Here is a 27697-nt window from a genome sequence, read left to right as displayed (position 1 = left end):
TCGATTCCCGGCATCTTTTCTGCCTGGGTTCTTTTTTGTTCTTCTCCCCCGTCCGCCCACTTTGACGCGCTGATCTCGCTTCCCCCCTTTTTTCCCCCAGCGTTCAGGTATGAGAGCATCCCTGGCATTGGAGATCTTCCGGAACTTGCACTTGGGACAAACCCCTTGGAAGAAGACCCCGCTCTGGCCTGCATCGGTTGCGCTGACAGCATAATCGGTTGATTCAGAAGACCACGACCTTTCCCAACCTTTCGAACACGACCAACTTTCGCAATGGGTAAGCTCCTGACTGCGGACTTGTTTTCCCAATTTCTCTTCCCAACTACCACAACAACCCACCATTGTCCACAATGAGTCGTCCTCTGCTGTTCACTTCTGCTGGCTCTTACACGGAGCCGTACCCTGCCCGATCGACGAGACTGCCACTCGGTCATCACCATCTTCATCACCACCACCACCACCACCACCGCGCTAACTCGGAATACTCTCTAGCTTCGCCGACTGCGAATGGATCCCCGGTCGCGTCCCGGGACTCGCCCACGCCCAGCAGCGGCAAGGAGTCGCCTTTTGTTGAGCGCAGCAACCCCATGGGCTCAGGCATTGCCCAGACTGTTAGCTCCCGCGACCCCAAGGCCGTCGCTCAGGCCGCTTCCGACATGAAGAACGTCGTCCGCCGCAAGCTGACTGGTTACGTTGGCTTTGCCAACCTGCCCAACCAGTGGCACCGCAAGAGTGTTCGCAAGGGTTTCAACTTCAACGTCATGGTTGTTGGTAAGTAAATTCCGGAGACTATGGGGAAGCTGTACGCTGACGGGGAAAACAGGTGAATCTGGACTCGGAAAGTCGACCCTTGTCAACACCCTGTTCAACACCTCCCTGTACCCCCCAAGGAGCGCACCGGACCCAATGCCGACATCATCCCCAAGACCGTGTCGATCCAGTCGACTAGCGCCGACATTGAGGAGAACGGCGTGCGTCTGCGCCTGAGCGTCATTGACACCCCCGGATTTGGCGACTTTGTCAACAACGACGACTCGTGGCGCCCCATTGTCGAGAACATCGAGCAGCGCTTCGATACCTACCTGGAGGCCGAGAACAAGGTCAACCGCAGCAACATTGTCGACAACCGCATCCACGCATGCGTGTACTTCATTCAGCCCACCGGCCACTCCCTGAAGCCCCTGGACATTGAGGTGATGCGCCGTCTGCACACCAAGGTCAACCTGATCCCCGTCATTGCCAAAGCGGATACCCTGACCGATGAGGAGGTGGCGCTCTTCAAGCAGCGCATCCTGGCCGACATCCAGGCCCACTCGATCCAGATCTTCGAGGGCCCTCGCTACGAGCTGGACGACGAGGAGACCATTGCCGAGAACCAGGAGATCATGTCCAAGGTTCCCTTTGCCGTTGTCGGTGCCAACTCGGAGGTCACCGCCGCGGATGGCCGTCGCGTGCGTGGCCGTAGCTACCCGTGGGGTATCATCGAGGTGGACAACGAGGAGCACTGCGACTTCGTCAAGCTGCGCCAGATGCTCATCCGCACCCACATGGAGGAGCTCAAGGAGCACACCAACAACTTCCTGTACGAGAACTACCGCTCGGACAAGCTCACCCTGATGGGTGTCGCTCAGGACCCGAGCGTGTTCAAGGAGGTCAACCCGGCCGTCAAGCAGGAGGAGGAGCGTGCCCTGCACGAGCAGAAGCTCGCCAAGATGGAGACCGAGATGAAGATGGTCTTCCAGCAGAAGGTGGCCGAGAAGGAAAGCAAGCTCAAGCAGAGCGAGGACGAGCTGTACGCCCGGCATCGCGAGATGAAGGATCAGCTAGACCGGCAGCGCAGCGAGCTGGAGGAAAAGAAAAACCGCCTCGAGAGCGGCCGCCCGCTCGAAGAAAAGGGCAAGCGCAAGGGTTTCTCCCTTCGCTGAGCTGTGCCTCGCTGCTGTTTGGTGATGAGGCACGCATGGTGGTCCTCCGATGCCAGTTTCATTTGGCTCATGATTGGTGACTGTCTTGCTCGTCTCTTTGCAATATGTTTTGACAAAAACTCGCAACAACCCCCTCCCGTTCTTTTCCTGCATTTCTTTTCTTTTCTCTTATATTCTGTGTTTTTGACTCCCATCCACTCCCTCGACTCTCCTTCTCTCCTCAACTAACTTCCGCACTTGCTTTTTTCGCTGGGTGGGCCCACGGACCCAAAAAACAAAAAAGGTCTTTTCCTATGAAAGCAAGATTAATTAATATCTCATCCTGTTCAGAAGACGGGGATTGTTCCTGCCTGTCTATCTGCTGATTGGGTTAAAGGGGGGCTCAACAAGTCGCCTGGGATTTACCTTTCTTGTGATGTACTTTTTTTGTTACGCCATATCTTGTTTTTGTTCCGGAGAACCCAACCTCTTTCTGTGTGCCCTATTACCCGTATGCGCGCGCTCTCTGCCTCTCTCATTTTGTTTCTTATCCCCGCCCTCTGTGTATGCTCTTTAGGGGCAGGTCGGTCTCTTTTTGACTGTCTGTCCGTGTGTTAGTTCCAATTGCAGCGCTTCGGCTTGTCTACTACTCGTGGCTACTTTCTTGTAGAGGTACTGGTTATCAAGCAGTTGTCTATGTATATCATTGGCTCTTATCACTCCCTTGGTATCTGCATCTAGTCCTGTCGACTCTTCTCCCGTTCTCATTGAACCCAACATTCGCATACCCAAAAACACGCTGTGAGCTGCTATTGGTGTGTCTTCGTACCCGAAGAGGGAGAAACTTCTTATTCCATTCCTTCTCACAATCTGCCAGTCCCGTCGCAGATCAACGGCAGGTTTATGCTAAATCGGACCCTTCCTACTAAGCTTTCCTTCCTGCAGGGTTCCAAAGCTCCTCCGGAGAGTCTGCAATGGCGGGGATACTCTGTGCTTCTGAAATTGATGTTTCATACCTCCATCAATCGTAGTGAGGATAGAAGGGACTACATGATCTCTAATATGGTTGAATTAAGTTGGTTTGTTCACTTACTTTTCATCAATATAAATTCAACTGACGAGTAGGATATATTACTCCCAGCACATAGTTAATCATTCATACGTACACCCTGCCAGTCTTCTAGTCCAGACTAGAGAGTTTGTAGTGCTTGTATATCTGTAGATCTTCAGTTTCCATTGATGGATCAAATCTTGACTCGGAATATATACTTTGGTAGACAGGGCCGAAGAACATCGTCTCGCACGCGATAAGACCCGGTGATGTGTCCAGTTGACGTGTTCATAGCAGCGGTCATCATGATCATGCTCTAGCCTCGGTAGATAGTCCTAAGGAACGAAATGACATCTCTGTAATTGATAATAGCAAGTTAATAATCGTTAATTCTTGCATAGGAAGTCAGCGACGTCATGGGCAGGCGGTGTTCATCGTCCAGTCCACACACCCAGCCAAACACACGCCGGTTTGTCCCCCCCGCCCGCACCTTCCCAGCCTCCCCCAATTCCTCTCTTCCCTGGATCTCGTTGCATTTACCTCATCACTCTTTCCCCCATCGCCTCGCACGACTCTACCTCCTAACAACACACTCCCCATGGCTCCTCCTCCTGCTGCCACCCTGCCTCTGGCTGAGCGACTGAAGGCCCTGGCCCAAACGTTGCAGTACGTGATCCACACCGCTGGAAGCTCTCCCCAAGTACTGACGCAAAGCTCTCTCATAGGTTCGCCTGGTTTGTTGGGTAAGGTCAACCATCGTCGATCCACTCGAGACCTTCTTGCTGACCTTGCAGACACTTGACCCTGCTCGTTTCCGTCCTCCGCTACACCCTGTCCTTTATCTTCTTCAACTACTACTCATCCTCGGCCCGCATCGCATATCGCCTGGCTTTCATCTCAGCCGCTGTGACCTATGGAATTGTGGTGTACAAGGGCCACTTCGCCCGCGGCGTCCAGGGCAATATCCCGTCAATCCTGGTGAAGCTCGTCTCCGACGAGAATGTGCAGTATCTCTGTGAGTTCCTCTCGGTGCCAGGTGGCCTCTGGCGACCACCGGCTGATGTGATGATTCTTTAGGCATGGCCCTGGTCTGGCTGTACTCGCGCCAGATCATCCTGGCTCTCCTGCCCTTCAGCGTGTACTCGGTCTTCCACGTCGCGACCTACAGCCGCATGTACCTGATCCCGACCCTTCAGCCGCCGCCCGCCGACGCAAAGCCCACCTCCCCGAATTCGAAATCCACTGCCAAGCAGTCCCCCCTCGCCGAGACCATTGGCCGTTTCATCAAGCAGTACTATGACGCTAGCATGGGTGTTGTTGCAACGCTCGAGATCCTCCTTCTGGGCCGTCTGTTGATCTCCGCCATCACCTTCTCCAAGGGCAGCTGGGTGCTGCTGATCGTCTACCTGGGTTTCTTCCGCGCACGCTACGCCCAGAGCACCTTCGTCCAGCAGGCCGTTCGCCAGCTTACCGCCCGCGCCGACGCCTCCCTCTCCCACCAGAGCACCCCGCCCCAGGTGCGCGGCGGCTGGGAGACCCTCAAGGGAATCGTGCGCCAGGTCTACGAGGCTACCGATATTAGCCGCTATATGGGCCCTCCCACCGCCGCCAACAAGAAGCCCCAGTAAAGGCGTGATGGGGTTATGCTGGCAGGTATGTCTTCTGACTTGAGCCTTTTTGAGGACTCATGACGGCATGACCTCAGCTTGTGCTGTGGAATGCATGCCAATGTCGGTATAACCTGGATGGATGGCCATATCTCAGGGTTTGGTCCCGTGGCGGACTTCCTGTGTGCTTCCATGGGTGGATGGAGAGAGACAAGAGTGTGTGTGGTGGTGCGAATCAAGGAGGATGTGAAGCGGATCCCCATGATTGTAGAAAAGCGGCGGATGCGGAGGACACCCCGCCATTGACGATGCTATACGCGATGCCATGTTCACTATTCCTAGAGTTCTGCGGTGCATTGTTTTCCTGTACTTTCTGCTGTGGTTTAGTTTCGGACGGTTTCGTTTCGCATGTCTTTTTCAATAGGTCCGAATCAAATTGTCCTTGTCGAATCTGCTGGTGCTGTAAAAGTTCAGTTGGTTCAGTTCTGGTCGCCCTATAGCTGAAGCATCATCTTCACCCTTGCCCTAACCCCGGGATGGATGCCTGGGGATGCCTAACCAAAACGTCATTGTATGCCTCAGGCACCAACTAGGCCTCGGCCGCGCCGAGAGAAAACCAGCAGAATTTTGGCCCAAGTCAGCCACTCGGTGCGGATAGCTCTCCATCATTCTTTCACTCTTTTTGCCGCGGTTGGTGGATATTATTTGCGCATACTTGCATTCTTTTTGGATTTTTTAGTCTTCTCCCTCCTACCCAACCCCCAGTTTCGTGGCCTGGTCTCCCCCCGACCAGCATCGTTCGGGGTTGCGGTCTTTTGGTCATCCTTCTTGCCATGAGCCTGACCCAGCGAGTGTTCGGCCTGTTCTCGACAACAGCGACGTCGGACTCGACGACCACACCTATAGAGACATCGGTGGCAGCACCTACCAGTGGGATTCACCATGATATCCCGCACACCGCGAAGGACGGTGTGTTGTCGGTGACAGAGGAAGAGGAGCCTCGGCCACCGTACCTACATGTATGGTTGATTCCCCGGGAATATCTTCTTCAATTCAGATTCTAACTACTGTGTCTGTAGGCAATGCTGGCGGGTGGAACGGGAGGAACATGCGGTGACGTGTTGATGCATTCGCTCGATACAGTCAAGACTCGACAACAAGGCGACCCAAATTTCCCCCCGAGATACGCTTCGATGACCTCTTCCTATGCGACCATCTATCGGCAAGAAGGATTGATGCGCGGCTTGTATAGCGGCGTGACGCCTGCGTTGTTGGGATCGTTCCCGGGGACCGTGATTTTCTTCGGCGTCTATGAGGCCACCAAGCGACAAATGTTGGATTCGGGGTTTAATCCCAACGTTGCATACTTGTCCGGGGGTTTCGTCGCGGATCTGGCCGCCTCGATCGTCTACGTGCCGTCCGAAGTACTCAAAACACGGCTGCAGTTGCAGGGCCGATACAACAACCCTTTCTTCCACTCTGGATACAACTACCGCAGTACGGGGGATGCCTTCCGCACCATTGTCCGCCAGGAAGGGGTTTCCGCGCTGTTTCATGGCTACAAGGCGACCATCTTCCGGGACCTGCCGTTCTCGGCGCTGCAGTTCGCGTTCTACGAGCAGGAGCAGACCCTAGCGAAGCGGTGGGTTGGCCAGCGGGACATTGGGCTAAAACTGGAGATTCTAACCGCCGCGACTGCCGGCGGTATGGCCGGCGTGATTACCTGCCCATTGGATGTTGTAAAGACGCGCATTCAGACCCAACAAAACTTGCCCGAGTCATCCGGGCACAGCACCCATTCCTCCAAACCTGGCGAACACGCGCCCAAGGACAGCCATCGGCCGCACGCGCCGGCACCATCACAATCGCACACTTCGCGGACGCACTCGCGCCCCATCTCGACATCCTCCCCCTCTACGTCAGTCGCACCACCGGGTACGCCGCGCTTGGACACATCGTCGGTGTTTACGGGTCTCAAGATGATCTACCGCACCGAGGGGCTTGCGGGCTGGTTCCGCGGCGTCGGCCCCCGCGGCGTGTGGACCAGCGTCCAGAGCGGCACGATGCTGGTGATGTACCAGTACCTGCTCAAGCAGCTCGAGGCCTACCAGGCATTGGAAGAGGCACCTCTGTGATTTTATTACGTTATGCATGCATTGGGGTGGGATGGCGTTGGAGGTGTTTTGATTTCTTCTATGTATACCGTGTACCCTACTCTCTCATAGACAGTCATAGACTTGGCCCTGTACAATATTATTGATCAACTACTCTGATTACCGTCCTATGTATTTTATTTTATGGTTCTCCAGTACATAATTGACGAATCATGTTGCAGACCCCGAGGGGCGTAAACGCGCTAACTGTGAAATGGTTTGTTTTGGCGATCTGCAATGTAAACAACTGGACTTAGTTGGATCGATCGCATCTTCCCCCCTCCTCCTCCTTGCTCTTGCATCTCCCCACCCCCAGATCGTGAACTGGCTCATCCAAGACAAAATGTCTGGTCTTCCTTACCTCAACAAGCTGCGCAAGCCAGAGCTGGTCGAATTCGCTGAGAAGACGGATCTGCGCGAGTATGTTTCCCTCACCGTCCCTGGTCTTTCTCTTTGTCCCTGCGCCCGTGAGTGTCCTGGCGCATCGTTCCCAGAGGCTGATTTGTGTCTACTGCTAGTTATGTCGAATACAATAAGAACGAGCTCGCCGTCGCGTTGGACAAGCACCTGCGCGACAACAAGTCCATCTTCTCCGGTGAGAAGACGCTCGCCGACTACTACAAGCGTCTGGCCGCGCCGCTGCGTGGAGGATCGCCCGTGAAGCGCGAGTCCGCCGAGTCCCCTGTGACAGAGAAGAAGAAGCCTGGCCGGAAACCGACCAAGCAAAAGGAGGAGGAAGCTACGTATGTCTTTGATCTCATTAACGCGTTGTTATACGCTCATCGTCGCGTCAATGATTGACCCGGCGCGTCGCAGCGAATCCGAGACTCCCGCCAAAACTCTCGTCAAAACTCCCGCGCGCGCTTCAGCGCGTGCTGTGCGGTCCGTTATGAATGCCGAGTCTGCGTTGCCTCCATCTCCCGCCGTCGTGTCCCAGGCAATTGACCGGCAGACGGCAAAGGTGCGCGAGGGCATCGAACAGGTGTGGACCTCATCAGGTGTGCTGGAGCGATCTGACGCGCTGCGCGCCAGCCTGAGCAGCCTCAAGGCCATCGAGGCCATTGTTCTGGCCCTGGAGGGCGGCAGCGTGCTCAAGGAGCTGATCCCATGCCGTTACCTCACCACCACGCCGGCGGTGTCAGCCGCGCATCTCCCATCGCTCCCAATCAAGGTCCCTGATCTGTTTGTGCTCGTCAGCGGCGCGTTTTGGGCTCCGTTTATCCTATGGTCCTTGACCAGCGTGATCTTGCCGCTTGTCGCTGCATTCTTCTTCAATCTGAGCGGGGGCGCCTCTACGCGTCGCACTCGCTCTGCCTCGTCGCGCGCTAGCTTCGACCCGCTGACCTTCAACATTGCCAAGGCACTCCTAGTCTACATTGTCTATGCAGGCCACTTTACCTTCTGGGACGTCTTCAGCCACTACACCGTTCAGAAGGTCAACGTCTCCATCCCTGGTGAATGGTCGGGCATGCTTACCGGCACGGCCATCGGTGTGATCGGCACCCTGTACGAGGCCATCCTGCGACACTAGACGATTGCGTCTGCTTCTGCCTGTACAGATGCTCTAGCTGGACCCAGATGATATGAGGCGATAGTTGCTGTTGCTTACTGTGTTGTTTCCAACCTCCCTTTTATTTCCCCTTTCCCTTCCTCCCCTATCGTGCGTGCTACTTTGGTCGCTTCTGGTTGATATCCTCTGTTTCTTCTTGTGGGTTATGGGTTTGTGTACGTGTTGATGCCATACGTCATATCGGGGTTTTTTTGGGTCTTTTCTTCTTCTCCTTCGTTTCCTAGTCTCCTGCTTCAGCCAGAGGAGGCGCCTGGGTTGGATTCTTGTTCTGGTTATTACCTATTGCGGCTAGTGTGATGTTGTTTCTGTTTTCTGCCTTTTCTGTCTTGTTTAATGACTTTTTCTGGAGGGAAGTGAATATGGGGACTGTAGTGGAGTGAGTGTGAGAAAGAAGGAGGAGTACGTAGTAGTATAGTAAACATGAAAGTTTTCATTCCTCGTTCTATTTTTTGCGGCCATAGGTCGATGGCAGCAAAACTTTCGAGTTCTAGGAACGGCAGAGTTTCACTAAGCCCCAGACCTAGCTGTCGCTAACACTGTGTCATGACGAGCTTGATTGATCGCAAAAAGAATGGGTTCATTCCTCGTTCTATTATTTTGACTTCATTTTGACTTCATTTCATGGTGCCCTCTTCAGCCTTGCCGCCAACTCTAGTGTGAATAATACCGGCACCGAGGTGGAGACCTCAACTTTTTCTGCGCGGATGTGGTTGCTCGTCGATATTTGACCCCCGATCTCGGTGTGCCAGTCCGCTACATCCCATTCGAAGCCTTGTGTTGTGATTGAGGCTGGTGCGGAGAGGGGAATGATGCCAATGTTTTCTTCGAAGAAGAACTGCTCTTCTTCTTCTTCTCCTGCCTGTGCTGCTGAGGATGCACGAGGGACATCTGGCCGTCGAGTCCTAGGGGTGTAGATAACATTTCTCCCTGTCTGCAGAATGAAGGTGATACTTTCTTCAGAGACAAGGTAGAGGTCCCCGCCTGCGGCAGTCTGTTCGGGTTGGGTCGTCTGGTGCAACTGCCGCTGCGTCTGCGTCATCAAGTACAGATGGTGGATCTGGGAGAACGCTTGGTCGACGCGTCCGCCGAGCCCGCCGAGAATCAGGATCTCAAGCGTGGTGTCTCCGGGGAAAGAGGAGGTTGCCTTTTGTTGTCGTGGAGATGCGAGGATCTCTGTGGCATGTGAATTGATGTGCTTTAGACACTTGGTGAAGTCTGTGGAATATTGGTCTGCGTCTTCTAGAACCAGAACACCACGCTGCGAGTAGTACTCTCGTACTGCTGGGCGGATGGAGTCGAGGTCGCCGACTATTGCATTTGGGAGCTGTCGGCACAGTCAATTTTTCAGATCAATTGAGACTTCATGCTCATGAAGAAGAAGATGGGGATTTCTTACACTCGCAACTTCGCCCTCACTGTCCCTCATCATATCATACAGTCGATTGGCCCCGCCATCCGCGCAGATAATGTAGGACGCTAGAGAGATCATCAGCAAAGTGTAGAGGTTGAGGTCAATTCCAACGCACCGTGCTGACTGAGAGCATTAAACGCCCTGTCATTGATCGGCTGGTTGAGTACCAGCAGCGCATACGGCGAGGGGCTCCCCGAGCGCTCAAAAAAGCGACTTGGATGCCACTCCATGATTATATTGTCGTGAGGGAGGGATACCTGTTTAGGTTAAGGTACGATGTTCGGCCCGGCGCTGCAACGTGACTGGCCAGCCTCAGGCCGAAATCCACTTCGTTCTCTTCCACCTCGACTTTCGCCCTGCCAACTCGCCCTCCTCCGGCACTTCCCTCTCCTCCCTCCTCCTCCCCCCACTTCCGCCATTGAAGACAGATACGATGTTCCGTCCCGCTGCCAGAGCGCTCGTTCTCCGCGCGCCTGCCGTTGCAGGCCGTGGTCCGGCCGGCTCGCGATTGATAAGCACAGGCCCGGCGCCGAAGTCGAGGTCTTGGAAGAGCACGGCTGTGCGGTTGGGATTGGCGGCTGGCGCGGTGTACTACTACAACACGAGCAGCGTGTTTGCTCAGGAGCCGACGTGTAAGTTGACCTGCATTTTTCCTTTTTCTTGGTATCCGAAGTGGCCACGGCGTATATGCGACCAGTCCGGGATGAGTCCATTGGTAATCCATTGGCAGTGCAAGACATGACACAAAATGCTGATTCAATCATCTCCATAGTTTCCCTCCGCCCGAAGCCCCAAAAAGACTCTGACAATGAACTCTCCACCCAAACCCTCGACTCCATCACCCCCAAGATCCGGGAAGAACGGCAGCAGCAGCAGCATGCCGCCGCATTGGAAGGTGGCCTGAACCCACAAGAGCTGGAGGAAGAAGCCGGCCAGGAAGCCGCATTCAACCCGGAGACGGGCGAAATCAACTGGGATTGCCCGTGTCTGGGCGGGATGGCCCACGGCCCGTGCGGAGAGGAGTTCAAGGCTGCGTTTAGCTGCTTTGTGTACTCGCAGGAGGAGCCAAAGGGGATTGAGTGTATTGAGAAGTTCAAGTACGGTTCTCCCACCAGAATTGTTTGCTGGCGATTTGCTGACTTTTTTTTTCTTCTTCCCACCATAGGGGCATGCAAGATTGCTTCCGACAACACCCTGACGTCTACGGAGCCGAACTGGAAGATGATGAGGAGACCGAAGGCGCTGTTCCCGCTTCCTCCCCCGACACCGCCGCCCCCGCTGCCGAAGGAGAAGCCCCCTCCGACTCCGATGAGAAGCGTGCTCGCGCCAAGGACGTCCACGCTCAAATGAAGGCCGATGCCGCTGAGAAGGGCGAGCACACTGATAGCGAACTCCTGCCCAAGGCTGTGCACGACGCCGAGGACAAGAACGAGCCATTCCAGAAGACGGAGAAATAAACGCCGCTCGTCGCTAAGCCCTTGATTACATCTTTTCCTTTGTTGTTATGACGCCGTGAGCTCGAGATTGAGACACCCCCCAAGGCTTGTCTCTTTGAATATGAAAGGGAAGAAGACTCGCTGCGAAAGCAAAACCGAGTCGTGGATTGGGAAATCCGGGTGTGTGTGTGTATGATATAAAACCCTTCTTCTCGCCATTTCTCTTCTCTTTTATTTCTGTTGAATCCCGCCTCTCATATCCTCCCAGCATATCCCTCTTCTGCGCACCTGTGTTTCACTCTCTTCTTGTCCTGCCTCTCTTGTTGTGTAACTTAGTGTATTGGTATGCTCTGTCCGATGTGGATGGATAGCAAAAGAGGGGAAATAGAATAGACCTGTTGCATTTTCTCTTTGCATTACCATTAAACCTCGGGTTAGGAATGACAAGAATGACAACTACAAGAAAGACGCCCCAGCAAAGATATTAATTGCTATCTAGTAATCTTTTCCCTCCCGTTCACTCCACCTTCTCTTCCTTTAATTGCTGCGCTGCGCCCACTAAGTCCATTGCATTCGAGTAGAACCACCATGACAACTCTTCTATCATCCATCAACCAATGCGCCCCCCCCCTCTTCTTCTCTGGGACTCTGGCTTCGCACAGGCAATTGAGAGAGATAGGAATCATATCATATCATATCATCGAGTCCAATCTGGGCCTATGATCAATGATGCCAGAAGGATGGGTTGGGATTGGATGCGATATGTTGTGTTGAAAATAGATAGAGCGGACAATCCTGCAACTAGGAAGAAAGCCTGCACCTCACAAGGTTGTTTGTTTCTCAGAGAATGTGGCAATCAGACGTTGAGGTGGGTCGAGTCTCTTCGCTTTCCTTTCGTGCTCACCTCACAGTGAATCATTAGGAAGGAAATAAGGAGAGCCACTCCACTCCCATCCCAGGGGCAGAACCGAGAATATTGCAGACACGCCGTCAAGCCTGACGCTGGCTAGAATAGACACATCCCATGATGTTGTCTCTGAGCAGAACAGCGCGATATGGCTCGCCGACACCCACCCGAGCTTGCTGGGTAATCTATGCATGTCGGTACAATCCGTTTGAACCATTCAAACCCACCCGCCACGCTACCAATTCACATCACTAAGCTGAAGTTTCCTGGAGCGGAACGCGGCGCGATTGGCGCTGGATTTATCCATTCTCTGCGGGGTGCGCTTTTCAGGGAGTGCTGTTCCCAGTTCAGATTAGTATTTTGACCAAAAGTTTTGGCCTTTTGAGGCAGGGAAAAGGGAAATACCTGGATAAGACTCGCCTTCGCCTGGCTCTGGTTCGGTCGAGGCCTCGTAGTTCAGAACTAAGTTCTTGATGCGCCGCTGTTCCTCACGGTCTGCTTGTTGTTGGCTGCGCATGGCGACAGCGAAACTTGAGTCCGAGGGGAGGTCGATGGTTCGTGTCTATACAATCATTAGTGGGGGTTTAAGCGTACGGGAAAGAATAATACTGACCTGCTGTTTGTTCCCCTTCTTGGTCATCAACGAAAACGCCATTGTTTTGGGAGGCGCAGGTACAGCAGATGCTGCCGCCGGTTCGGCAACCGGTTCCGCAGCCGGGACCTCAGGCACAGGGCCAGGGCCAGGGGCAGGAACAGGACCAGATTCTGAGGATGCGGTCTCACGGGTGAGCCGTTTCATGGGGAGCGGGATATCGAAAACAGCTTTCCGCTCGAAGCGGCGCGAATCCATGCTTTCGGCCATCATCTTCTCGAACTCGCGATCAAAGTCCGCCTCAGCTTCAGGGTCACGCTCCTCTTCCTGTCGCGTGACGATGATCTGCTCATCTTCTGACTCGTCGTCGCTCTCGCCATTTGCATCGGCGTTCGGACCGGATGCCTCTCCCTCGCCCTCCTCGCTAGACTCTTGCTCCTGCTCATCATCAATCTCGGGCATGGCAAAGTCCTCCAGCCCATCATCGGACGAACTGCTCTCTGCATCTTCATCCTCCAGCTCCGGGTCGACGGGTCTCTCGGAGTCCTGCAGCTTGTAGTTCTGCGCAACAGCCTCGCTGAAAATGCGCGTCGCTTCTTCCGGTTCGGTGGCTAGTTTCCACTGCGGACGAATGGCGGAGTAGGTATCCTGGACTAGGAAGTCGACATCCATGGGTAACGGATCTTTCGTGAAGAGATAGTACTGGAAGAAGCACAGGAAAAAGTCCAGCTTCTTTTTTGGGGAGCCCCGATCGAAGCAGTGGCCACACGTATCGAGGAGGGTACAAGCGAGACGAAGGCGGAAAAAATCGTCTGGCATGTCCAAGACATTAATCTTGCCCGGAACGGGGGTGCCGCCTTCGTGACCGAAGGTGATGATGCGGTATAGCGTGTCAAAGATGACTGGCGAGTCAATCATCTTGTAGTTGTACAACTCACCCAAGTACTTTACTTCCGCGATGCGCTTCTGGTTGAATTTGAAGTCATTCTGCTCGAGGCCCAGAGTAATCTGTTCCAGGATGTTGTCCACGACACCGATGACGAAATCCTGGTGATACCGGTACAGCGCACTGATCAGGATAGCCAGGAGGTGAATGCTGCCGTATTTCACCTTGACGGGCTTGCTGAAGACCCGCTCAAGAATATCGACCACCTCCTGTTCTTCCCAGTGGAGTTTTCGAATTGTTTTGAGAATCCGGGTGTAGTTGCGCTTGTTCATGTCCAGGTATATCAGGCGTCGGATATACTGCTCCATGGGCGTGCGTTCTTTCTGTTGAATAGCTGGACGTGGAGGCGGGTCGACGTAGTAGATGGCATTTTCAATGACCATGCGCTCCTGCTGCCCCAAGTGCTGCACGGTCTTTTTCCGGCTGAGCGTCTCCAGAAACGAAGCCATCCGCGGCGAGGTCTCCGGGTTGCGCAGCAAGTAGCGGCCGCAGTTCTCCAGAAGATTGCCGATAATCTCGATATTCATGCGCGAGAAGTCATCCAGCGAAACCTTGAAGCAATGGAAGATGATGTGTTCGGGCACGACGCCGAATTTGGTCAGTTCGGCCAGATAGCGCACATTGCTCATGCGCACCTGCCCCAGAAATTCCTTGGATTTGCGCCGCTGCAGACTGCGGAATTCTTCGTCGAGATACGTCGTGATTCCCTGCGGAATGTCCGGCATGTACTGGCCGAGGGTGGCCACCAGGCGAGAGTACAGGGGCAAGAGGTCAGAGCGGCCTTTGGGGATGTCCGAAACAGCCTTGACTAGGCGGTTGCGGGAGGCCTTGGAATTGACGAAGCAGAAGTCCAGCGCCAGTTGATCGACCTGGTCTTTGATCTGCAGCTCCGGAAGCTTGGCCAAGAGGGCATCGACTTGCGCTCCGACAGTCTTGCTGGCGATTGCAGTCGACTGGTCATCCTCCCCTGCAGTCTTTTCGTCTGCCGCTTCTGTGGATTCGGAGACAGTTTCCCCATCAGCCTTCTTCTTGCCGGTCTCTTCCGCTTCACCCTTCTTTTTCTTGCCATCCTCCAGCAAAACGGCCGGTACTTTGCCCTTCAGGTCCATCAGATTCTCGTAGAACCGTCTCTCTTCCTCGTCTTCCCAAATCCCTGCCCCTTCGGTTTGTCCGCGCAGGTAGTCTGTAGTCTTGACCAGGCCAATTCCACCACTCGAGGCAGCATCTGTGGGCTCCTTCTCCACCAGATCGGGCATCTCAACCCCCAGCGCCTCACACAGCACCTGAGTGTTGGCCACAAGCTTCTCCAGGGATTTCGTCTGCTTCTCAAAGTTCGCCTGACGATCCTCAAAAATCTCGCCGCTCTTGACATACGCCTCGGCATTTCGACGGCTCTGGTTTGCGAGTGCGCGCTGGTCCCGCATAACATGGGCCTTGACATCCTCCAGGTAGCGGTTCAAAATGTTCCGAAATCGCTGCTGCGTCTTTTCCGGTGTAAGCGGCGCATCAGCCTCGGCGGTAGTGGTTCCCTCTCCGTCCGCATTCGCCGCATCCGCGCCAGTCGTGGTAGCACCATCCGCTTCAACAGTCTTCCGGCCATCCTCCGCCAGCTTCGATCCGAGGATATCCCAGCTAAAGCTCTTGACAAACAACACGGCAAGCGGCAAATTCGCATGGTCTCGATCGTGGCCCAGCAGCTCCTTCAGAACCTCCAACGGAAACGGCTCGGCCGGTTTCTCCTGATCCTTCGCCGTCGCGGCAGCAGAAGGCGGTTTCGATTTCAGCGGTGTCTCGGACGGTTTCCCTCCTCCCATACCATCCTTCCCCTTGGCACCCAGATCCTCAGGCCGTTCGACATCATCCAACGTCCTCAGCACACCCACCAGCCACAGCTCCGTCACAACGCGCAGCAGAACCCGATGTCTCGATAACCGGTCCTTCTCCTCTCGTTCGCGCAGCTCCTGGCTCAGCGCCTTAAGTTGTGATTTGTCCGGCGTGCTCAATCCCCGGCCTAGCAGCCACGCCACCTGGCGAGTGTATTCCGCGGGCCCAAAGCGCTGGTGCAGAGCACTAACGACCTCGACCCCCGCGGCAATTTCGCCGGGTGACTTGAGCTTGCATAGGCCTTCGTAGCACGCAGAGATGATTTCGGAGAGGTACTTGTGCAGCGAAAGGGTGCGGATATCGGCGAGGAAGGTGGACAGGGCGGGCGCGCTCATTCCCGTGCGGAGGCGCTTGATGAAGGCGGTGTTTTTCTTCAGGGCTGAGTCGAGGGATTTGTTCACAGCGAAGACGTCTAAGCCGGTGTCAGTTCGCATTGTCCCTCCATCAGTTATATAGTCAATCCGGAGCGGAGGGAGGGGCAAGGGTAGTGTGGGGGTTGGTTGTACCAGTCTCGCCGTCCCAGGCCCTTTCATTCCCATCGCGAAGCTCCCCTAGCAAAGTGAGCGTCAGTTACTGTTCTTTGTGTCAGTGGAGGTGTGTGTATGTCATACTCTTCCGCGTGCGATCCATCGCCGCGGTGTCGTGTGGAGTGGGGGGAAGTCTTCAATCGTGGGGGGTGAGTCCTTTCTGAACGACTGAAAGGAAATCGCATGAGTGGGATGGACGCCACATTGGGAGGATTGTAGTGTGTAAGTAACAATTGCGACCGAAGACCAGAACAGGTGGAGAGGGAGAGGTCAACGAAGAAGTGGAAGGCGGAAGGAGAGAGAGAGAGGAAGGCAAGGTGATGAGACAATCGCGAACTTTTATTTGACGATGCTAGCTCCACTTCTTCCTGCACTACAATCACTATGTGCGTTAACTACATATTTTCACTCTCAGTAAACCCCGTCTGCTCTCCCTGCTGCTGCGCCCGCACCATCTGGTCCTGCAGCTCATGCTTGTAGTCCTGGACACTCCAGCTCTGTCGACGGTCAGGTCGTGGTTTCCAGGGTTGGTCTTGTTTCTGGTCGTCTTCGCTCTGATTCTGCCCGATCTCGGATAGATTATTGGGGATGGGAGAAGAGAGGTTGCTAGTTGCAGGCAAAAGGATGGTCTGCTCAGTCGGATGGTTGGAGTCTGCGGAGGGACTTTGGTGGCTCGGAGAGAGAGAGGTCATTTTGAAGATGAAGAGATGATAGTCTGGATTCTGGGATAGATGGATAGATACACGGAGAGAAAGACAGGAATCAATCGATGCTTTCATACCGTCACTCCCCGCATCGCCACTGCAGTGTACTTACGTAGGTACTTAGTGAGAAGTAGATAACAGGACGTGGGTAGGGGAGAGTGACGTGGGGTGGCGAAACAGAGCTACTTAGGGCCTTCTTGGATGGAAGAACGGGGACAGTGCCACAGTACAACACCTCAGAAGCCAAATCAAATCAACAGAAGAATGCATTGACACTACGGACACATTTTCAACGGTCCCAACACCCTAGGGCGCTAACGTACAGGTCATGACGGCATTTACCATCAACAGCAGACAATTGGACGGATGGGAGGGAGTCGTCGGGAATCGGAGGGCGAGAATGAGAAGAGGCAGACCACTCTCAAGAGAGAGAGAGAGAGATGTGCAACGCTCGAAGACAGGGTGCAACCAGCAAGAACGACAAAGCAGGATTAAACACAGGCAAAAAAAAACATCAACGATAGGAACACAGGTTAAACAGGCACCACACTCCTCATCGTACACCTCCAAAAAAACAATTCAAAAATATGAAAAAAAAACAGGGTATGTCACACGCCACGCTATGCGGGTAGCCCTACCATCGAAGGCAGGACGACCAAGAAGAACGAACTATGTACGGAGGAAGGTGGGAAGTCCGACGGGAGAATTCTATTTGGGCTTGCGCCAGAAGTATTGCTGTGAAACGAGTTAGCCTTAACGGTTCAGGGAATCCAATACTAGCGTCACGGACCTTGTGCTGCTTCCGGCAATTTCGAAGCCCAGGCTTCCGCAAGTCATTGACCACCGCCTCACGTCGCATCTCATCCTCGTCAAAGTCCGGGATGTAGTAGTACTCGCTCTCGAGGGCCTTGCCCGCGGCATCTTTTCCCTCACGGGCGACCTTGCCAACACACTTGGTCGATTCGAGGATGGCGCGGATCTCCAGGCGGGACGGGCCCGTGGTGGATCTCTCATCGGACTTCCAGAAGGCAGGGGGAAGGTTGTTCAGGATGGTGGAGAAGGGGGTCGAGGAGAGCCGGGAGAAGGCGAGCTGGTTGGCGGCATGGTTGCGCACGCGCTCAAAGTGCTCGTTGAGTGGCTGCTGGAGCTCGACTTCGGGCTCGTCGGGGACATGGTGCTCCGGTGCGTTGGAGGGCTGGCGCGGGGAGCGGCTGGGCTGCAGGGGCTGCGTGGGGAGCAGGCTCCGTGGAGAACGGGCAGACCGGATAGGAGAGTCGTCTGTGTGGAACGAGGCCATGCGTGGCAGGAGGTTCTCGCCGAAGGGACCGAAGGAGTGCACGATGGGATCGTTCTCCTCGTCATTATCGGAGGACTCTTCGGCCTTACCCAGATCGCTCAGCGAACTGCCCTGCGAGCTCTGGAGAAGGGCACTGGCACGGCCGAGGCCGTGACCGACAGTGTGAGAGCGTTTGATAGGCGAAGCCTCGTCTTCATATACGACCACCGCATTACGCGAACGGGTAGGCGTAAACAAGGGCGACGACGGCGGGATGAGGGCCTGTTGCACCGCCGGCGATGGGGAGATGGGAGACACCATACGCTGAAGCTCGACCACGGGGCTCTCCTGCAGTGCCTCCCGGCGAGACGGAGCTCGCTGCCTTGGGGTAGTTTCCTCCCATGTTTGCTCCGAGTCCGTTGACGGACAATCCTTGCGGTCTTCGTTACGCGGCCATTGCACCAACACCCGCGCCTCATGCACATCGATCATGATATCGGCATCCTTAATGTCCGACGTAAACGTTTTCCCCTTGGCCAGGTCATACGTCTTGCCCTGGCAGTGGAGCTTAATCCCATTCCAACCCATGCACATAATCTCCACCCTATCGCGGTCAAAGGGATTCGGTGCCGGCTTGTAAGTAGCCTTGACGTGCACGCGGGAAATCATGCGACTCGCCGCAAGCTGGTGGTGGCATGAGGCACTCGAACGGCCCATGAGCACGGGCTCACCACTGTCAGGGAGCATGATAGTCGGCACCGCCGACAAGGGAGCGCGTTCCGATGCTCCGGAAAAGGTCCGCCGCTCTGGAGGGCGAGACACGGCAATCCCTGGCGGAGAGGACGAGAGAATGTGCGTCGAAGAGGTTGGCACTGGAGTGGGATAGGTGGACACCTGAGGTTCGCGTGCTACACGCTTTTGGGGCCGTGGCAGAGACGGGGACGAGCTCAATGGCTCAAAGGCTGGGAGGAGGGACGCTGGACGCTTCATACCGGTGGCGGGAGCAGCTAGAGTGCTCCTCGACGGAGAGGACTCCATGACAAGGTAAGTCCACACGAGCTCCCACGATCGAGAAACGGGTTGAGGGACTCGCGTCTCGCCGTGTGTATCCTAACAAGGAAGGCCAAACACGCAGAAGAAAAAGAGGAAGAGAGAGGGAGGGAGGAAGTCAGCCCAGAAGGGAAAAAGGTGTGTGGAGGTGAAAGGAAAGGTCGAGGAAGAAGTAGAGGGGAGAGTATTGAAGAAAAAGGCAGAGGGTGGAATGAATGTGCTGGGGCGGGAGCGTGGGCAATGCACGAAGACGCGTTATAGGCGCCGGCGAGAATCTCCACTCTGCCAGTCGCGCTCGGGTTTTTTCACACGATGAATGTCATCCTGGGACTAAATTGATGTGGGAAAAAAGCAGTGTGTGTTTTTCGCGTTCAATGGTTTGTATCTTTTTTTTCTTCTTGCTCGACTGTCCTTCTCCCTGTCCAGTCGGATCTATACCAACGCGTCGGAGATCACGTGGACCCCCCACGGTGACTGCACGCGAGACATGTATGAAGAAAATGTAGAGCCCCTCGGGATTATTCTGACCTTGACCAACTATGCCAGACATTGTACATGGAAATAAGACATAGAACTCATCAATTGAAAAAGAGGAAGAAAAAATAGTCTAACCCGATCCATCACCAACTCCTATCGAACCCAGCTGTCGCCGACTCCAGGGCTGCATCAAGCAGCCAACGCGCCAGGGAACCCACGCGATCACAAGGAGAGAACTCGCATTGGAAGCGGAGATGATCGGACAGAAAAAATGAAACTTGCCAGAAAGTCAAAAAAAAATCCTCCAGAGGACAGGACGACGGATAGATGTGGAATCAAGATTGGTGCACACTTGAAGTACAGAAGAAAATCTAGCCAAAGGTGGTGTGTGTGTCCGGAGGTAGGGCCCCATGCGCTTTGGTGGCAGGAGGCGTTCCGAAGAGAAAGAAAAGAAGGTTCGATCATGGTCAACAAGGTGTGCTGGATTTCTCCTCTCCCATGCTTTACATGTCAAACAAGAAATGAAACCCCCACGGAAAAAAAAAATTAAGATACACGGAATCAAAAGCAACCCTTCAAGTAACAAATCGTGATATGGACAGAAGCGCAGAGGTCAGACCTCCTTTCAAAGGGTGGCCAAGCCAAGGAGAACAAAGCTCATCAAACTCTGCTGAGCAATTTGCCCCCCAACCCCGATCATGCAGGAGGCATCTACTCGTAGAAAACGTAGGTAGCGTCACCGGACATGACCTGGGTGGTGCAGCCGTTGTCGATGGGGCTGCCGTTCTGGTAGAATTGACCGTTCTCATACTTGCACTCGGCACCCAGGTCGTCACCGACCAGTTTGACCTTAAAGTTGAGCGGGACGTTGGTGGTCGGGGTGTTCTGGAACATGGACAGCCACTTGCCGGAGCTGGTCTGGCCAACACCCAGGTTCATCGGGGCCCAGTTGCCAATGGGCGAGGAGCCGTCACCCCACTGGCAGCCAGACTCGGTCGAGATACCGGCCGGGTTGACGTAGTACTGGGCCGAGGTGTCCGAGTTCTGCCACTTGTAGTAGCTGGCGGCGTCGGGGCAGGTCAGCGGGTGGGTACCCCCAACGGTGGCCGCCAGCGGGATGGTCTCGGACTCGGTACCGGGGTAGTCGGTACGGCAGACGGCGGCCTGCTGGCTCATCTCGTTGCGGACAAAGACACCGCCGACACCCGGCATGCAAAGCTTCTTGCTCAGCGCGCTGTTGGTGAGGTACAGCTTGCCACCCGAGCACTGCAGACCGCCGACGGACTGGCCAGTGCTTCCCTGCTTCTCGGGCCACTGCGACTTCTGGTAACCAGGGGGCAAGCGTACGAGCACATACCACCCTCATGGCAGTCTTCGCCGGCCACGGCAGTGATGATATCGCTGATCAGCTCATCCTCCCACGAAGCGTATTGGATACCGGAATAGCCACCCAGGCCCAGGTAGTCGAGAGGAACAGCACCGTAGTTCGAGGGGAAGTCGGTGCAGTCAATCTCGCCATCGGGGAAGTCTGCGTCAATGCCAGTGGCACCCGAGTTCGCCGTGGGAGCCGGGGGAACGGTGGTGGTCGTGGTCGTGGTCGTCGGGGTGATTTCCGCCGAGGTCTCCTGGAGCACAGCAGGAGTTGGGGTTAGGGTGGGAGTCGACGTGGTAGTGGTGGTGGTGGTAGTAGTGGTGCTGGTCGAGCAAGCGGCCCAGACAGGCTCATCGGCCCACTTGAACTCTTTGTCGAACAGACCAGCGCATGCCTTCTCCAGGGAAACAGCCTCGACGTTGTCGCCGTCGGCAATGACAAAGTCGTACACCACGGGGCCGGGCACCACGACGGTGTTGGCGTCAGCGTTGCGCTTGTGCTGGTGACGGTGCTGGTGGTGGTGGCCCTGGGCGGCTACCAGGGAGCCCGCGGTGGCCAGGGTGAGTGCAACAGAGTTGGAGAACTTCATGGCGTCTGAAAGTCAAAAGAGATCGAAGTCACAGTCTTGCGTGAACTTGAAACGGTAGATCTACATCAAGAACGGTTCTTGTCAGCCCTCGGTTCATGTCAACAGTCCCTGGGTCAATCCTCTGCGTCCTGATTGATGCCCTTCGGCGCGCACATCGCATTGCAAGTGTATTGCGCGCGCACGAGAGAAGACCAAGCATCGTTCCAGTCGCCCCAGGATCCTCCCAGTATGATCATAATCGCACATACATCAATGGCAAACCAGTCGCACGATTGAAAGATGGTCTGTGCAGAAGAAGCGAAAGTGTATGAAAGTGGAGAGAGCGGCGCGAGTTTTCCGGGTAATGAGCGTGGACGAGAGACAAATCTCTCTGGGTCGGATGGGAAAACGCGATGGATAGCTGGGGGAGTGTGTGTGTGTGTGGGGAGAGAGGGAGGGAGAGGAGGGAAAGGAGGCACAGCGTAGAGGAAAGACAGTCAGTCGGGCTATGACCGAAAGGGGTTACGCTGTACGAGACTGGCAAACACAGAATGGCAAGCCACGAAAAAAGGGTGCGTCCTCCGTTTTGGTCTCTCGACTCCACCGATCTTGCCGTGTTCCTTCGCCTTCTTCCTTCCTTCGCCCTGTCCTCCACCCTACCCTCTCTTTCTTGCTTCATCCCACTGACATTGAATTTTCGCCCTTGTTTCCCTCCACCAAGCTTGGCATGGGCCCCATTTTGACCCAATTTGACGTTGTCCCAGGGGCCAACCAATTAGTGCCCGGGGGGTTTCCAGGGATCCACGCAGGTTTGCGCCAGGCACACCAATCAGCAGCGAGAATGCCAGGGGTAACCCTGGACACCCCAAATTCCTGAAGGCCCGAGGGTTCCCGTATTACTTGAGGTAAATAATACGAACACACTCCCGGCAGCAGGGGATAACAATCTTCTGCGTTGTGGCGTCGACCCATCATCTCGGTCGAGCCATGTTTATGCTCAACATTCAGGTCAGTTGGCACCCCTCAGGCTGCCGGGTCAACTCCAGTAGGGCGCCGCCGGTGAGCGGCCATGATCCTCTGTGATAGTGACGTATCGCAGCACCGGAGGGCTCAGAGTTATCTGATGTATGTATGTATGTATTATTGATTGATGAGATTAATACCGCCAATCCCCATTTCAATAGTGGTCCCCATGTGGGAAGGATCATACAGGCTAGCCTGGGCGGTCTCGTCGATCCGTCATCCACAATGGCCTTCTTGGCAGACGCCTCCGTGGACGTGGACAATATAATGTTGGCTGTCCATCAATGCTAATAATTGGGCTGATCGCAATACATAGGTACATAGTATTTAAATCGACGTGAGAAAACAACCCCTCTACTGTACATCCATCACTACTGTGTAGATTGCGGCCGCCTATCGTGGAGACTTTGCACGCCATGCTAGCCAAGAGCCAAGAGCCAAGAGCCAAGTAGGTCTGGATTCGGGAGGACAGCCGTACATAGTGAGATATCACTCCCTCGGTTTCTACCCCTGAGTCTAGACCGATAACAATCGTAAAATTTGATCAAGCTCCGACTACACTACATCCCGTATGGCATTCAGTTAGCCCCAGATGACGACATCTACCAATAAGGAACAGTGTGGCACGTGCCTTTAGCCGAGATGAACTATACCGAACCGTTCGTCTTGAAATCGAACGAACTACTGAACTATCATTATTGTTTCAAGTTGATGATTTTGGAGACGACATGCAGTGTTGTGGAGTTGACACCTAAATGGCCAGGCATTCAACACAGATCACGTGGTATTGCATTTGTTTGCTCTAGATGTCATTTCTGCCCTTCCCTATACATGCCTTTCGACGAGGAGTGACCTGACCTAGTGGGGCTCTGAGACAGGAATTTCCTTGTTACAGACCCAGTAGAAACTTAATAATATATATGTTTGCCTTAGGTCGGCTAACATTCCTACACCTGGAACGCACTGGTACATAACAATATTTTGAACATAAACCCAAGCTGTCGGCTGAGGCTGTATACGTACACTACCGGGGGAAGCGGAAGCCATGCACTGACTGCACTGCATGTATGTATGTGGGGTCTGCTCGGATCCAGGCAAAGCTGTGAAGATCTACGACCCTGGTCCCATTAGGCCCTGTCAACTAACTATAAATAGTAGTCAGGTCTCACTGCTCTGCGTACTTTAGTCGAGGGTAGAACTTGGTAGAATAGAGCGGCTGTGCAGTTTATTTTTAGGCGTTCTAAGAGAGCAAAAATACAGTGACCTAGTGTATACGATGTTCCGATGTCTTGGGGCTTGGCTCTGGACTCAGTCTGACGCGGACAAGTGAGACATCTGAGCATCCATCTCAACACATTTTGAAACAGTTGGTAATTGGTTATATTCCGGGTATTGTGATGCTGTATAGATGTGCGGCTCATGTCATGGTAACCAGAATGGTTTTTGTGAGGACTATATCCACGGTATGTGATATCAATTGGGAGGTGATGAAAGATATATATTTGACAGATCCGTCGCCCTAAGTCAGCATATCGACTTTAAAGTAGACGAAATGAGAACACACCGTGCCAAAATATATCGTTTCATTTCATAATCATCTTGTAAATGATTATCCTCATTGATTTCGATGTGGGTTATGCCAGCAAGAAACAAACCCCCCCCCCCCCCCCGGGCAAACACCCACATCACTCTGTCTTACGACGTGGGCCGATATACAAACTCCTCCAGCTCCTGATACGCCCTCTCAAGATCATCATTAACGATGATTCTATCATGCACACCCTGTTCCGCAAACTCCATCTCAACCCTAGCCTGCGCCAATCTTCTCTGAATCTGTTCTTCATTCTCCGTCCCGCGACTCCTCAGGCGCGCCTCAAGAGCCTCTACACTGGGCGGTTGGACAAAGACGTATCGCGCATCAAGAGCGCAATTCTCTTGTATCTGCCTGACACCGTCCATCTCAATATCTAGGACAACAACTAACCCCTTCACCATCTGGTCGGCAATTGTCTGCTTGCTGGTGCCGTAGTGATTGTCGCTGAAATATGCATGTTCCACAAATGAGTCTTGGGAGATGAGAGTTGAGAATTCAGTCGTAGAGATATAGAAGTAGTCTATACCTTCGCGCTCGCCGGTACGAGGCTGGCGCGTTGTGTGGGAGACACTTAGTGCAAAGGTGTCGGGGTACGCGTCGAATAGTTTTTGGATTAATGTTCCCTTCCCAACGCCTGATGGTCCGGATACCACAATGGACCTGCGGTCTGGTGGTGGTGCTGGAGTCATTATTATTACGGTGAAGGCCAAGTTTCAGGGTTGATTGAAAGTACCAGCGCGTCAGTCATAGTTGGGTTAGTATCACTGCGAATTGTTGCCTCAGGCACGAACATCGGGCAAACTGCCACCGCCTTCCGAGATTTTTTTCCATCTCCAATTGCGATCGTAGCGAACCAAAAAAAAAAAAACCACCAGTCGAGTCTGTCGCTACAATGGTGTCTTCGACTGCACTCACCTCCAAGGTGGCCTCGGGCTCACCCTACCAGCTTGATAATCCTCAGGTTTGTAATTCCCCCCGAAAAATTTCGCCAGTTACTGACAGTTGCAGGTCGCCCGAGCTTCATCTGCACTGCTGCGACACATCAAGTCCAACCAGGAGGAGAAGGAAAAGTCCGCAACCAAGAAAACTCTGATTGGCGACAATGACGACGACTCCGACGCCGAGGACAGCTCGATCTCCAACGAAGCTGTCTGGCTGATCCTCACCACCAAGAAGCACGTGGTGGACAAGAACCGCCTGAAGCCCGGCAAGATTGCTATCCCGCACTCCCTCAACTCCTCGCCCTCGCTCAGCATCTGCGTGATCACCGCCGACCCCCAGCGCGGCGTCAAGGACATCATCGCCGACCCGATCTTCCCGCAAGAACTCTCATCCCGCATCGACAAAGTCATCGGGTTCTCGAAACTCAAGGCGCGCTACCAGAGCTTCGAAAGCCGGCGCCAATTGTTCTCGGAGCATGATGTTTTCCTGGCCGACGACCGGATCATCACGCGCCTGGTGCCTACGCTCGGCAAGATCTTCTACAAGTCCAGCAAGCGGCCGATTCCCATTCGCATTGCCGAGATTGAGAAGGTGGACGGTAAGCGGGTGAAGAAGGATCCGAAGAAGAAGCCTGCCAAGGAAGAGCGGAGCGCGGCGTTTGCAGCGCCGTTGATCGTGGCCAAGGAGATTGAGCGCACCCTCAACTGTGCGGCTGTGCACCTTGCGCCGGCCACCACAGCGGCTATCCGGGTTGGATCGTCCAAGTTCACCGCCGATCAACTGTCTGAGAATGTCGCCGCCGTGGTCAAGGGTCTGACGGAGAAGTTTGTCACGAAGGGCTGGAGGAACATCAAGGCTCTGCACATTAAGGGCGCCAACACCATGGCCATGCCGATCTGGCTGGCCAGCGAGTTGTGGGTGGAGGATGCCGATGTGGTGGAGGAGGGGCAAGGTGTTCCGGCTATCGAAGGCGCTAAGAACTCCAAGAAGCGCAAGTCGATTGCAGACCAGAAGCCCGAGGAGAAGAAAGCAAAGAAGTCCAAGCCGGCCGACGACGACGATGATGATGAGGAGAAGGCATCCTCGCGGAAACAGAAGCTCCAGCAGCTCAAGGCCAAGGCGCTGGAAGATGGCGATACGGTGGTCGCAGCACCCAAGGCAGCTGGCAAACAGAAGAGAAAGTCGACCTAGGTCCATAATGTTTTACTATCTGCATCATGTTCAGGGCTTTTTTTCTGGGTGGCGTACAAAATGTGTTTTCTTTCTGTGTGTCTGGTACATATTCTCGTACAATCTATTCTTCTAGACTTGATCTCCCTTCAGTACAGAGGCGATGTAACTCTTCCCTGAGAACCATGAATATCTAGATCTCTGATTGCTGATTAACCGAGGTCGGCGCTAGTCTTGGCACCCCGACGATAACCACCCGCTTCACCGTGAATCGCCGAACCTCCAACTCTCTCCCACTTCCTTCACCTCTCCCCGGCAGACGGAGTCACCACGTCCCACATCCCGTCGCCATGATTCCCATTGCCAGACACTCCATCCTGCGGGCAGCCCGCCCTCAACTCTATCCCACCCGCGCCCTGCGAGCGCCCGCTTCCTCGGCGCTGGCCCGGCTTCTCTCGACCCTCGCCGTCCTCGAGCAGCGCGATGGCAAGCTGCAGAACTCGTCCCTATCCGCAATTGCGGCCGCACAGAAGCTGGGTGGTTCGGTAACGGCTTTCCTGGCTGGTACTGGAGTGAAGGGCACTTCGGCTGCCGAGGCGGCGAAGATCAAGGGTTTGGAGAAGGTGGTAGCGGTGGAGAATGATGCCTATGAGAAGGTTTGTATCTTTCTGGGCTGGATTGGTATCTGTTGCTGATTGTTGCGTGCTTCCAGGGCCTCCCGGAGAACTATGCTCCTCTGCTGGTCGAGAATATCAAGAAGGGCGAATACACGCACATCGTTGCGGGCCACTCGGCCTTCGGCAAGAGTCTTCTGCCCCGCGTGGCTGCTCTGTTGGATGTGCAGCAGATCTCTGACATTACCGGGATTGAGAGCGAGGACAGTACGTAGCCCACCTATTCTGTTTCTACGACACGACATGCTGACCATCAATCCAGCCTTCGTCCGCCCCATCTACGCTGGCAACGCCATCCTCACCGTGCAATCCAGCGACAACATCAAAGTGCTCACCGTGCGTGGCACCGCCTTCCAAGGCGTCGAGATGGAGGGCGGCTCCGCCGAGATCATCGACGGCGCCGACCCCAACGCCCCCGCGCAGACGGAGTGGGTGTCCGAGGAGCTGGCCAAGTCCGAGCGGCCCGACCTGACAACCGCCTCCCGCGTTGTCTCGGGCGGTCGTGGCCTCAAGTCCAAGGAGGAGTTCGAGCGCATCATGCTTCCGCTGGCGGACTCGCTCGGCGCCGCGATTGGTGCCTCGCGCGCTGCGGTGGACAGTGGCTTCGCCGATAACAGTCTCCAGGTCGGTCAGACCGGTAAGAACGTGGCGCCGCAGCTTTACCTGTGTGCGGGTATCTCGGGCGCCATTCAGCACTTGGCCGGTATGAAGGACAGCAAAGTGATCGCTGCGATTAACAAGGATCCTGATGCGCCGATTTTCAATGTCGCGGATGTCGGGCTAGTGGGGGATCTGTTTGAGAAGGTGCCTGAGCTGACGGAGAAGCTGAAAAACGCATAGCCTGATTTCTTCTTCTTTC

The 27697-nt window shown here is 54.6% G+C and overlaps 13 protein-coding genes across 13 annotated transcripts; 7 read left to right on the top strand and 6 right to left on the bottom strand.

Annotated features, from left to right (window-relative positions):
* Nucleotides 1-273: 273 nt before the first annotated feature.
* Nucleotides 274-1925, top strand: aspB (septin AspB; the record flags this gene model as incomplete). The annotated part of the gene is made up of 3 exons (XM_056975403.1): nucleotides 274-277; nucleotides 493-771; nucleotides 844-1925. 3 exons carry the CDS (start codon nucleotides 274-276, stop codon nucleotides 1923-1925), a joined length of 1365 nt encoding a protein of 454 aa, XP_056835359.1.
* A 1628-nt stretch (nucleotides 1926-3553) lies between these two features.
* Nucleotides 3554-4583, top strand: N7510_003476 (uncharacterized protein; the record flags this gene model as incomplete). Its single annotated transcript, XM_056975402.1, has 4 exons — nucleotides 3554-3621; nucleotides 3681-3698; nucleotides 3750-3970; nucleotides 4033-4583. The coding sequence occupies 4 exons, from the start codon at nucleotides 3554-3556 to the stop codon at nucleotides 4581-4583; spliced, it is 858 nt and encodes a 285-aa protein (XP_056835358.1).
* Nucleotides 4584-5395: 812 nt separating this feature from the next.
* On the top strand, nucleotides 5396-6697 carry N7510_003475 (putative mitochondrial carrier protein; the record flags this gene model as incomplete). The annotated part of the gene is made up of 2 exons (XM_056975401.1): nucleotides 5396-5581; nucleotides 5642-6697. 2 exons carry the CDS (start codon nucleotides 5396-5398, stop codon nucleotides 6695-6697), a joined length of 1242 nt encoding a protein of 413 aa, XP_056835357.1.
* A 361-nt stretch (nucleotides 6698-7058) lies between these two features.
* On the top strand, nucleotides 7059-8246 carry N7510_003474 (uncharacterized protein; the record flags this gene model as incomplete). Its single annotated transcript, XM_056975400.1, has 3 exons — nucleotides 7059-7135; nucleotides 7234-7458; nucleotides 7532-8246. The coding sequence occupies 3 exons, from the start codon at nucleotides 7059-7061 to the stop codon at nucleotides 8244-8246; spliced, it is 1017 nt and encodes a 338-aa protein (XP_056835356.1).
* A 658-nt stretch (nucleotides 8247-8904) lies between these two features.
* On the bottom strand, nucleotides 8905-9926 carry N7510_003473 (thiamine diphosphokinase; the record flags this gene model as incomplete). Its single annotated transcript, XM_056975399.1, has 3 exons — nucleotides 8905-9609; nucleotides 9682-9761; nucleotides 9812-9926. The coding sequence occupies 3 exons, from the start codon at nucleotides 9924-9926 to the stop codon at nucleotides 8905-8907; spliced, it is 900 nt and encodes a 299-aa protein (XP_056835355.1).
* A 203-nt stretch (nucleotides 9927-10129) lies between these two features.
* On the top strand, nucleotides 10130-11153 carry N7510_003472 (coiled-coil-helix-coiled-coil-helix domain-containing protein; the record flags this gene model as incomplete). Its single annotated transcript, XM_056975398.1, has 3 exons — nucleotides 10130-10328; nucleotides 10394-10793; nucleotides 10862-11153. The coding sequence occupies 3 exons, from the start codon at nucleotides 10130-10132 to the stop codon at nucleotides 11151-11153; spliced, it is 891 nt and encodes a 296-aa protein (XP_056835354.1).
* A 1121-nt stretch (nucleotides 11154-12274) lies between these two features.
* On the bottom strand, nucleotides 12275-15895 carry N7510_003471 (regulator of nonsense transcripts 2; the record flags this gene model as incomplete). Its single annotated transcript, XM_056975397.1, has 3 exons — nucleotides 12275-12375; nucleotides 12445-12601; nucleotides 12653-15895. The coding sequence occupies 3 exons, from the start codon at nucleotides 15893-15895 to the stop codon at nucleotides 12275-12277; spliced, it is 3501 nt and encodes a 1166-aa protein (XP_056835353.1).
* Nucleotides 15896-16383: 488 nt separating this feature from the next.
* Nucleotides 16384-16680, bottom strand: N7510_003470 (uncharacterized protein; the record flags this gene model as incomplete). The annotated part of the gene is made up of 1 exon (XM_056975396.1): nucleotides 16384-16680. The coding sequence occupies one exon, from the start codon at nucleotides 16678-16680 to the stop codon at nucleotides 16384-16386; it is 297 nt and encodes a 98-aa protein (XP_056835352.1).
* Nucleotides 16681-17400: 720 nt separating this feature from the next.
* Nucleotides 17401-19006, bottom strand: fhdA (putative transcription factor Tos4; the record flags this gene model as incomplete). Its single annotated transcript, XM_056975395.1, has 2 exons — nucleotides 17401-17427; nucleotides 17483-19006. 2 exons carry the CDS (start codon nucleotides 19004-19006, stop codon nucleotides 17401-17403), a joined length of 1551 nt encoding a protein of 516 aa, XP_056835351.1.
* Nucleotides 19007-20206: 1200 nt separating this feature from the next.
* Nucleotides 20207-21456, bottom strand: sun1 (SUN family protein UTH1; the record flags this gene model as incomplete). The annotated part of the gene is made up of 2 exons (XM_056975394.1): nucleotides 20207-20818; nucleotides 20881-21456. The coding sequence occupies 2 exons, from the start codon at nucleotides 21454-21456 to the stop codon at nucleotides 20207-20209; spliced, it is 1188 nt and encodes a 395-aa protein (XP_056835350.1).
* Nucleotides 21457-24153: 2697 nt separating this feature from the next.
* On the bottom strand, nucleotides 24154-24741 carry N7510_003467 (guanylate kinase; the record flags this gene model as incomplete). Its single annotated transcript, XM_056975393.1, has 1 exon — nucleotides 24154-24741. The coding sequence occupies one exon, from the start codon at nucleotides 24739-24741 to the stop codon at nucleotides 24154-24156; it is 588 nt and encodes a 195-aa protein (XP_056835349.1).
* Nucleotides 24742-24944: 203 nt separating this feature from the next.
* Nucleotides 24945-26185, top strand: N7510_003466 (uncharacterized protein; the record flags this gene model as incomplete). Its single annotated transcript, XM_056975392.1, has 2 exons — nucleotides 24945-25013; nucleotides 25061-26185. The coding sequence occupies 2 exons, from the start codon at nucleotides 24945-24947 to the stop codon at nucleotides 26183-26185; spliced, it is 1194 nt and encodes a 397-aa protein (XP_056835348.1).
* A 329-nt stretch (nucleotides 26186-26514) lies between these two features.
* Nucleotides 26515-27678, top strand: N7510_003465 (electron transfer flavoprotein subunit alpha/FixB family protein; the record flags this gene model as incomplete). The annotated part of the gene is made up of 3 exons (XM_056975391.1): nucleotides 26515-26820; nucleotides 26877-27045; nucleotides 27101-27678. The coding sequence occupies 3 exons, from the start codon at nucleotides 26515-26517 to the stop codon at nucleotides 27676-27678; spliced, it is 1053 nt and encodes a 350-aa protein (XP_056835347.1).
* Nucleotides 27679-27697: the final 19 nt, after the last annotated feature.

This window comes from Penicillium lagena (genome assembly GCF_028827675.1).
Source record: "Penicillium lagena strain IBT 129212 chromosome Unknown utg000002l_segment0_segment0, whole genome shotgun sequence".
NCBI classification, from domain to species: domain Eukaryota; kingdom Fungi; phylum Ascomycota; class Eurotiomycetes; order Eurotiales; family Aspergillaceae; genus Penicillium; species Penicillium lagena.
Note: the sequence above shows the minus strand (reverse complement) of the source record. Positions and strands in the feature narration are given on the sequence as shown.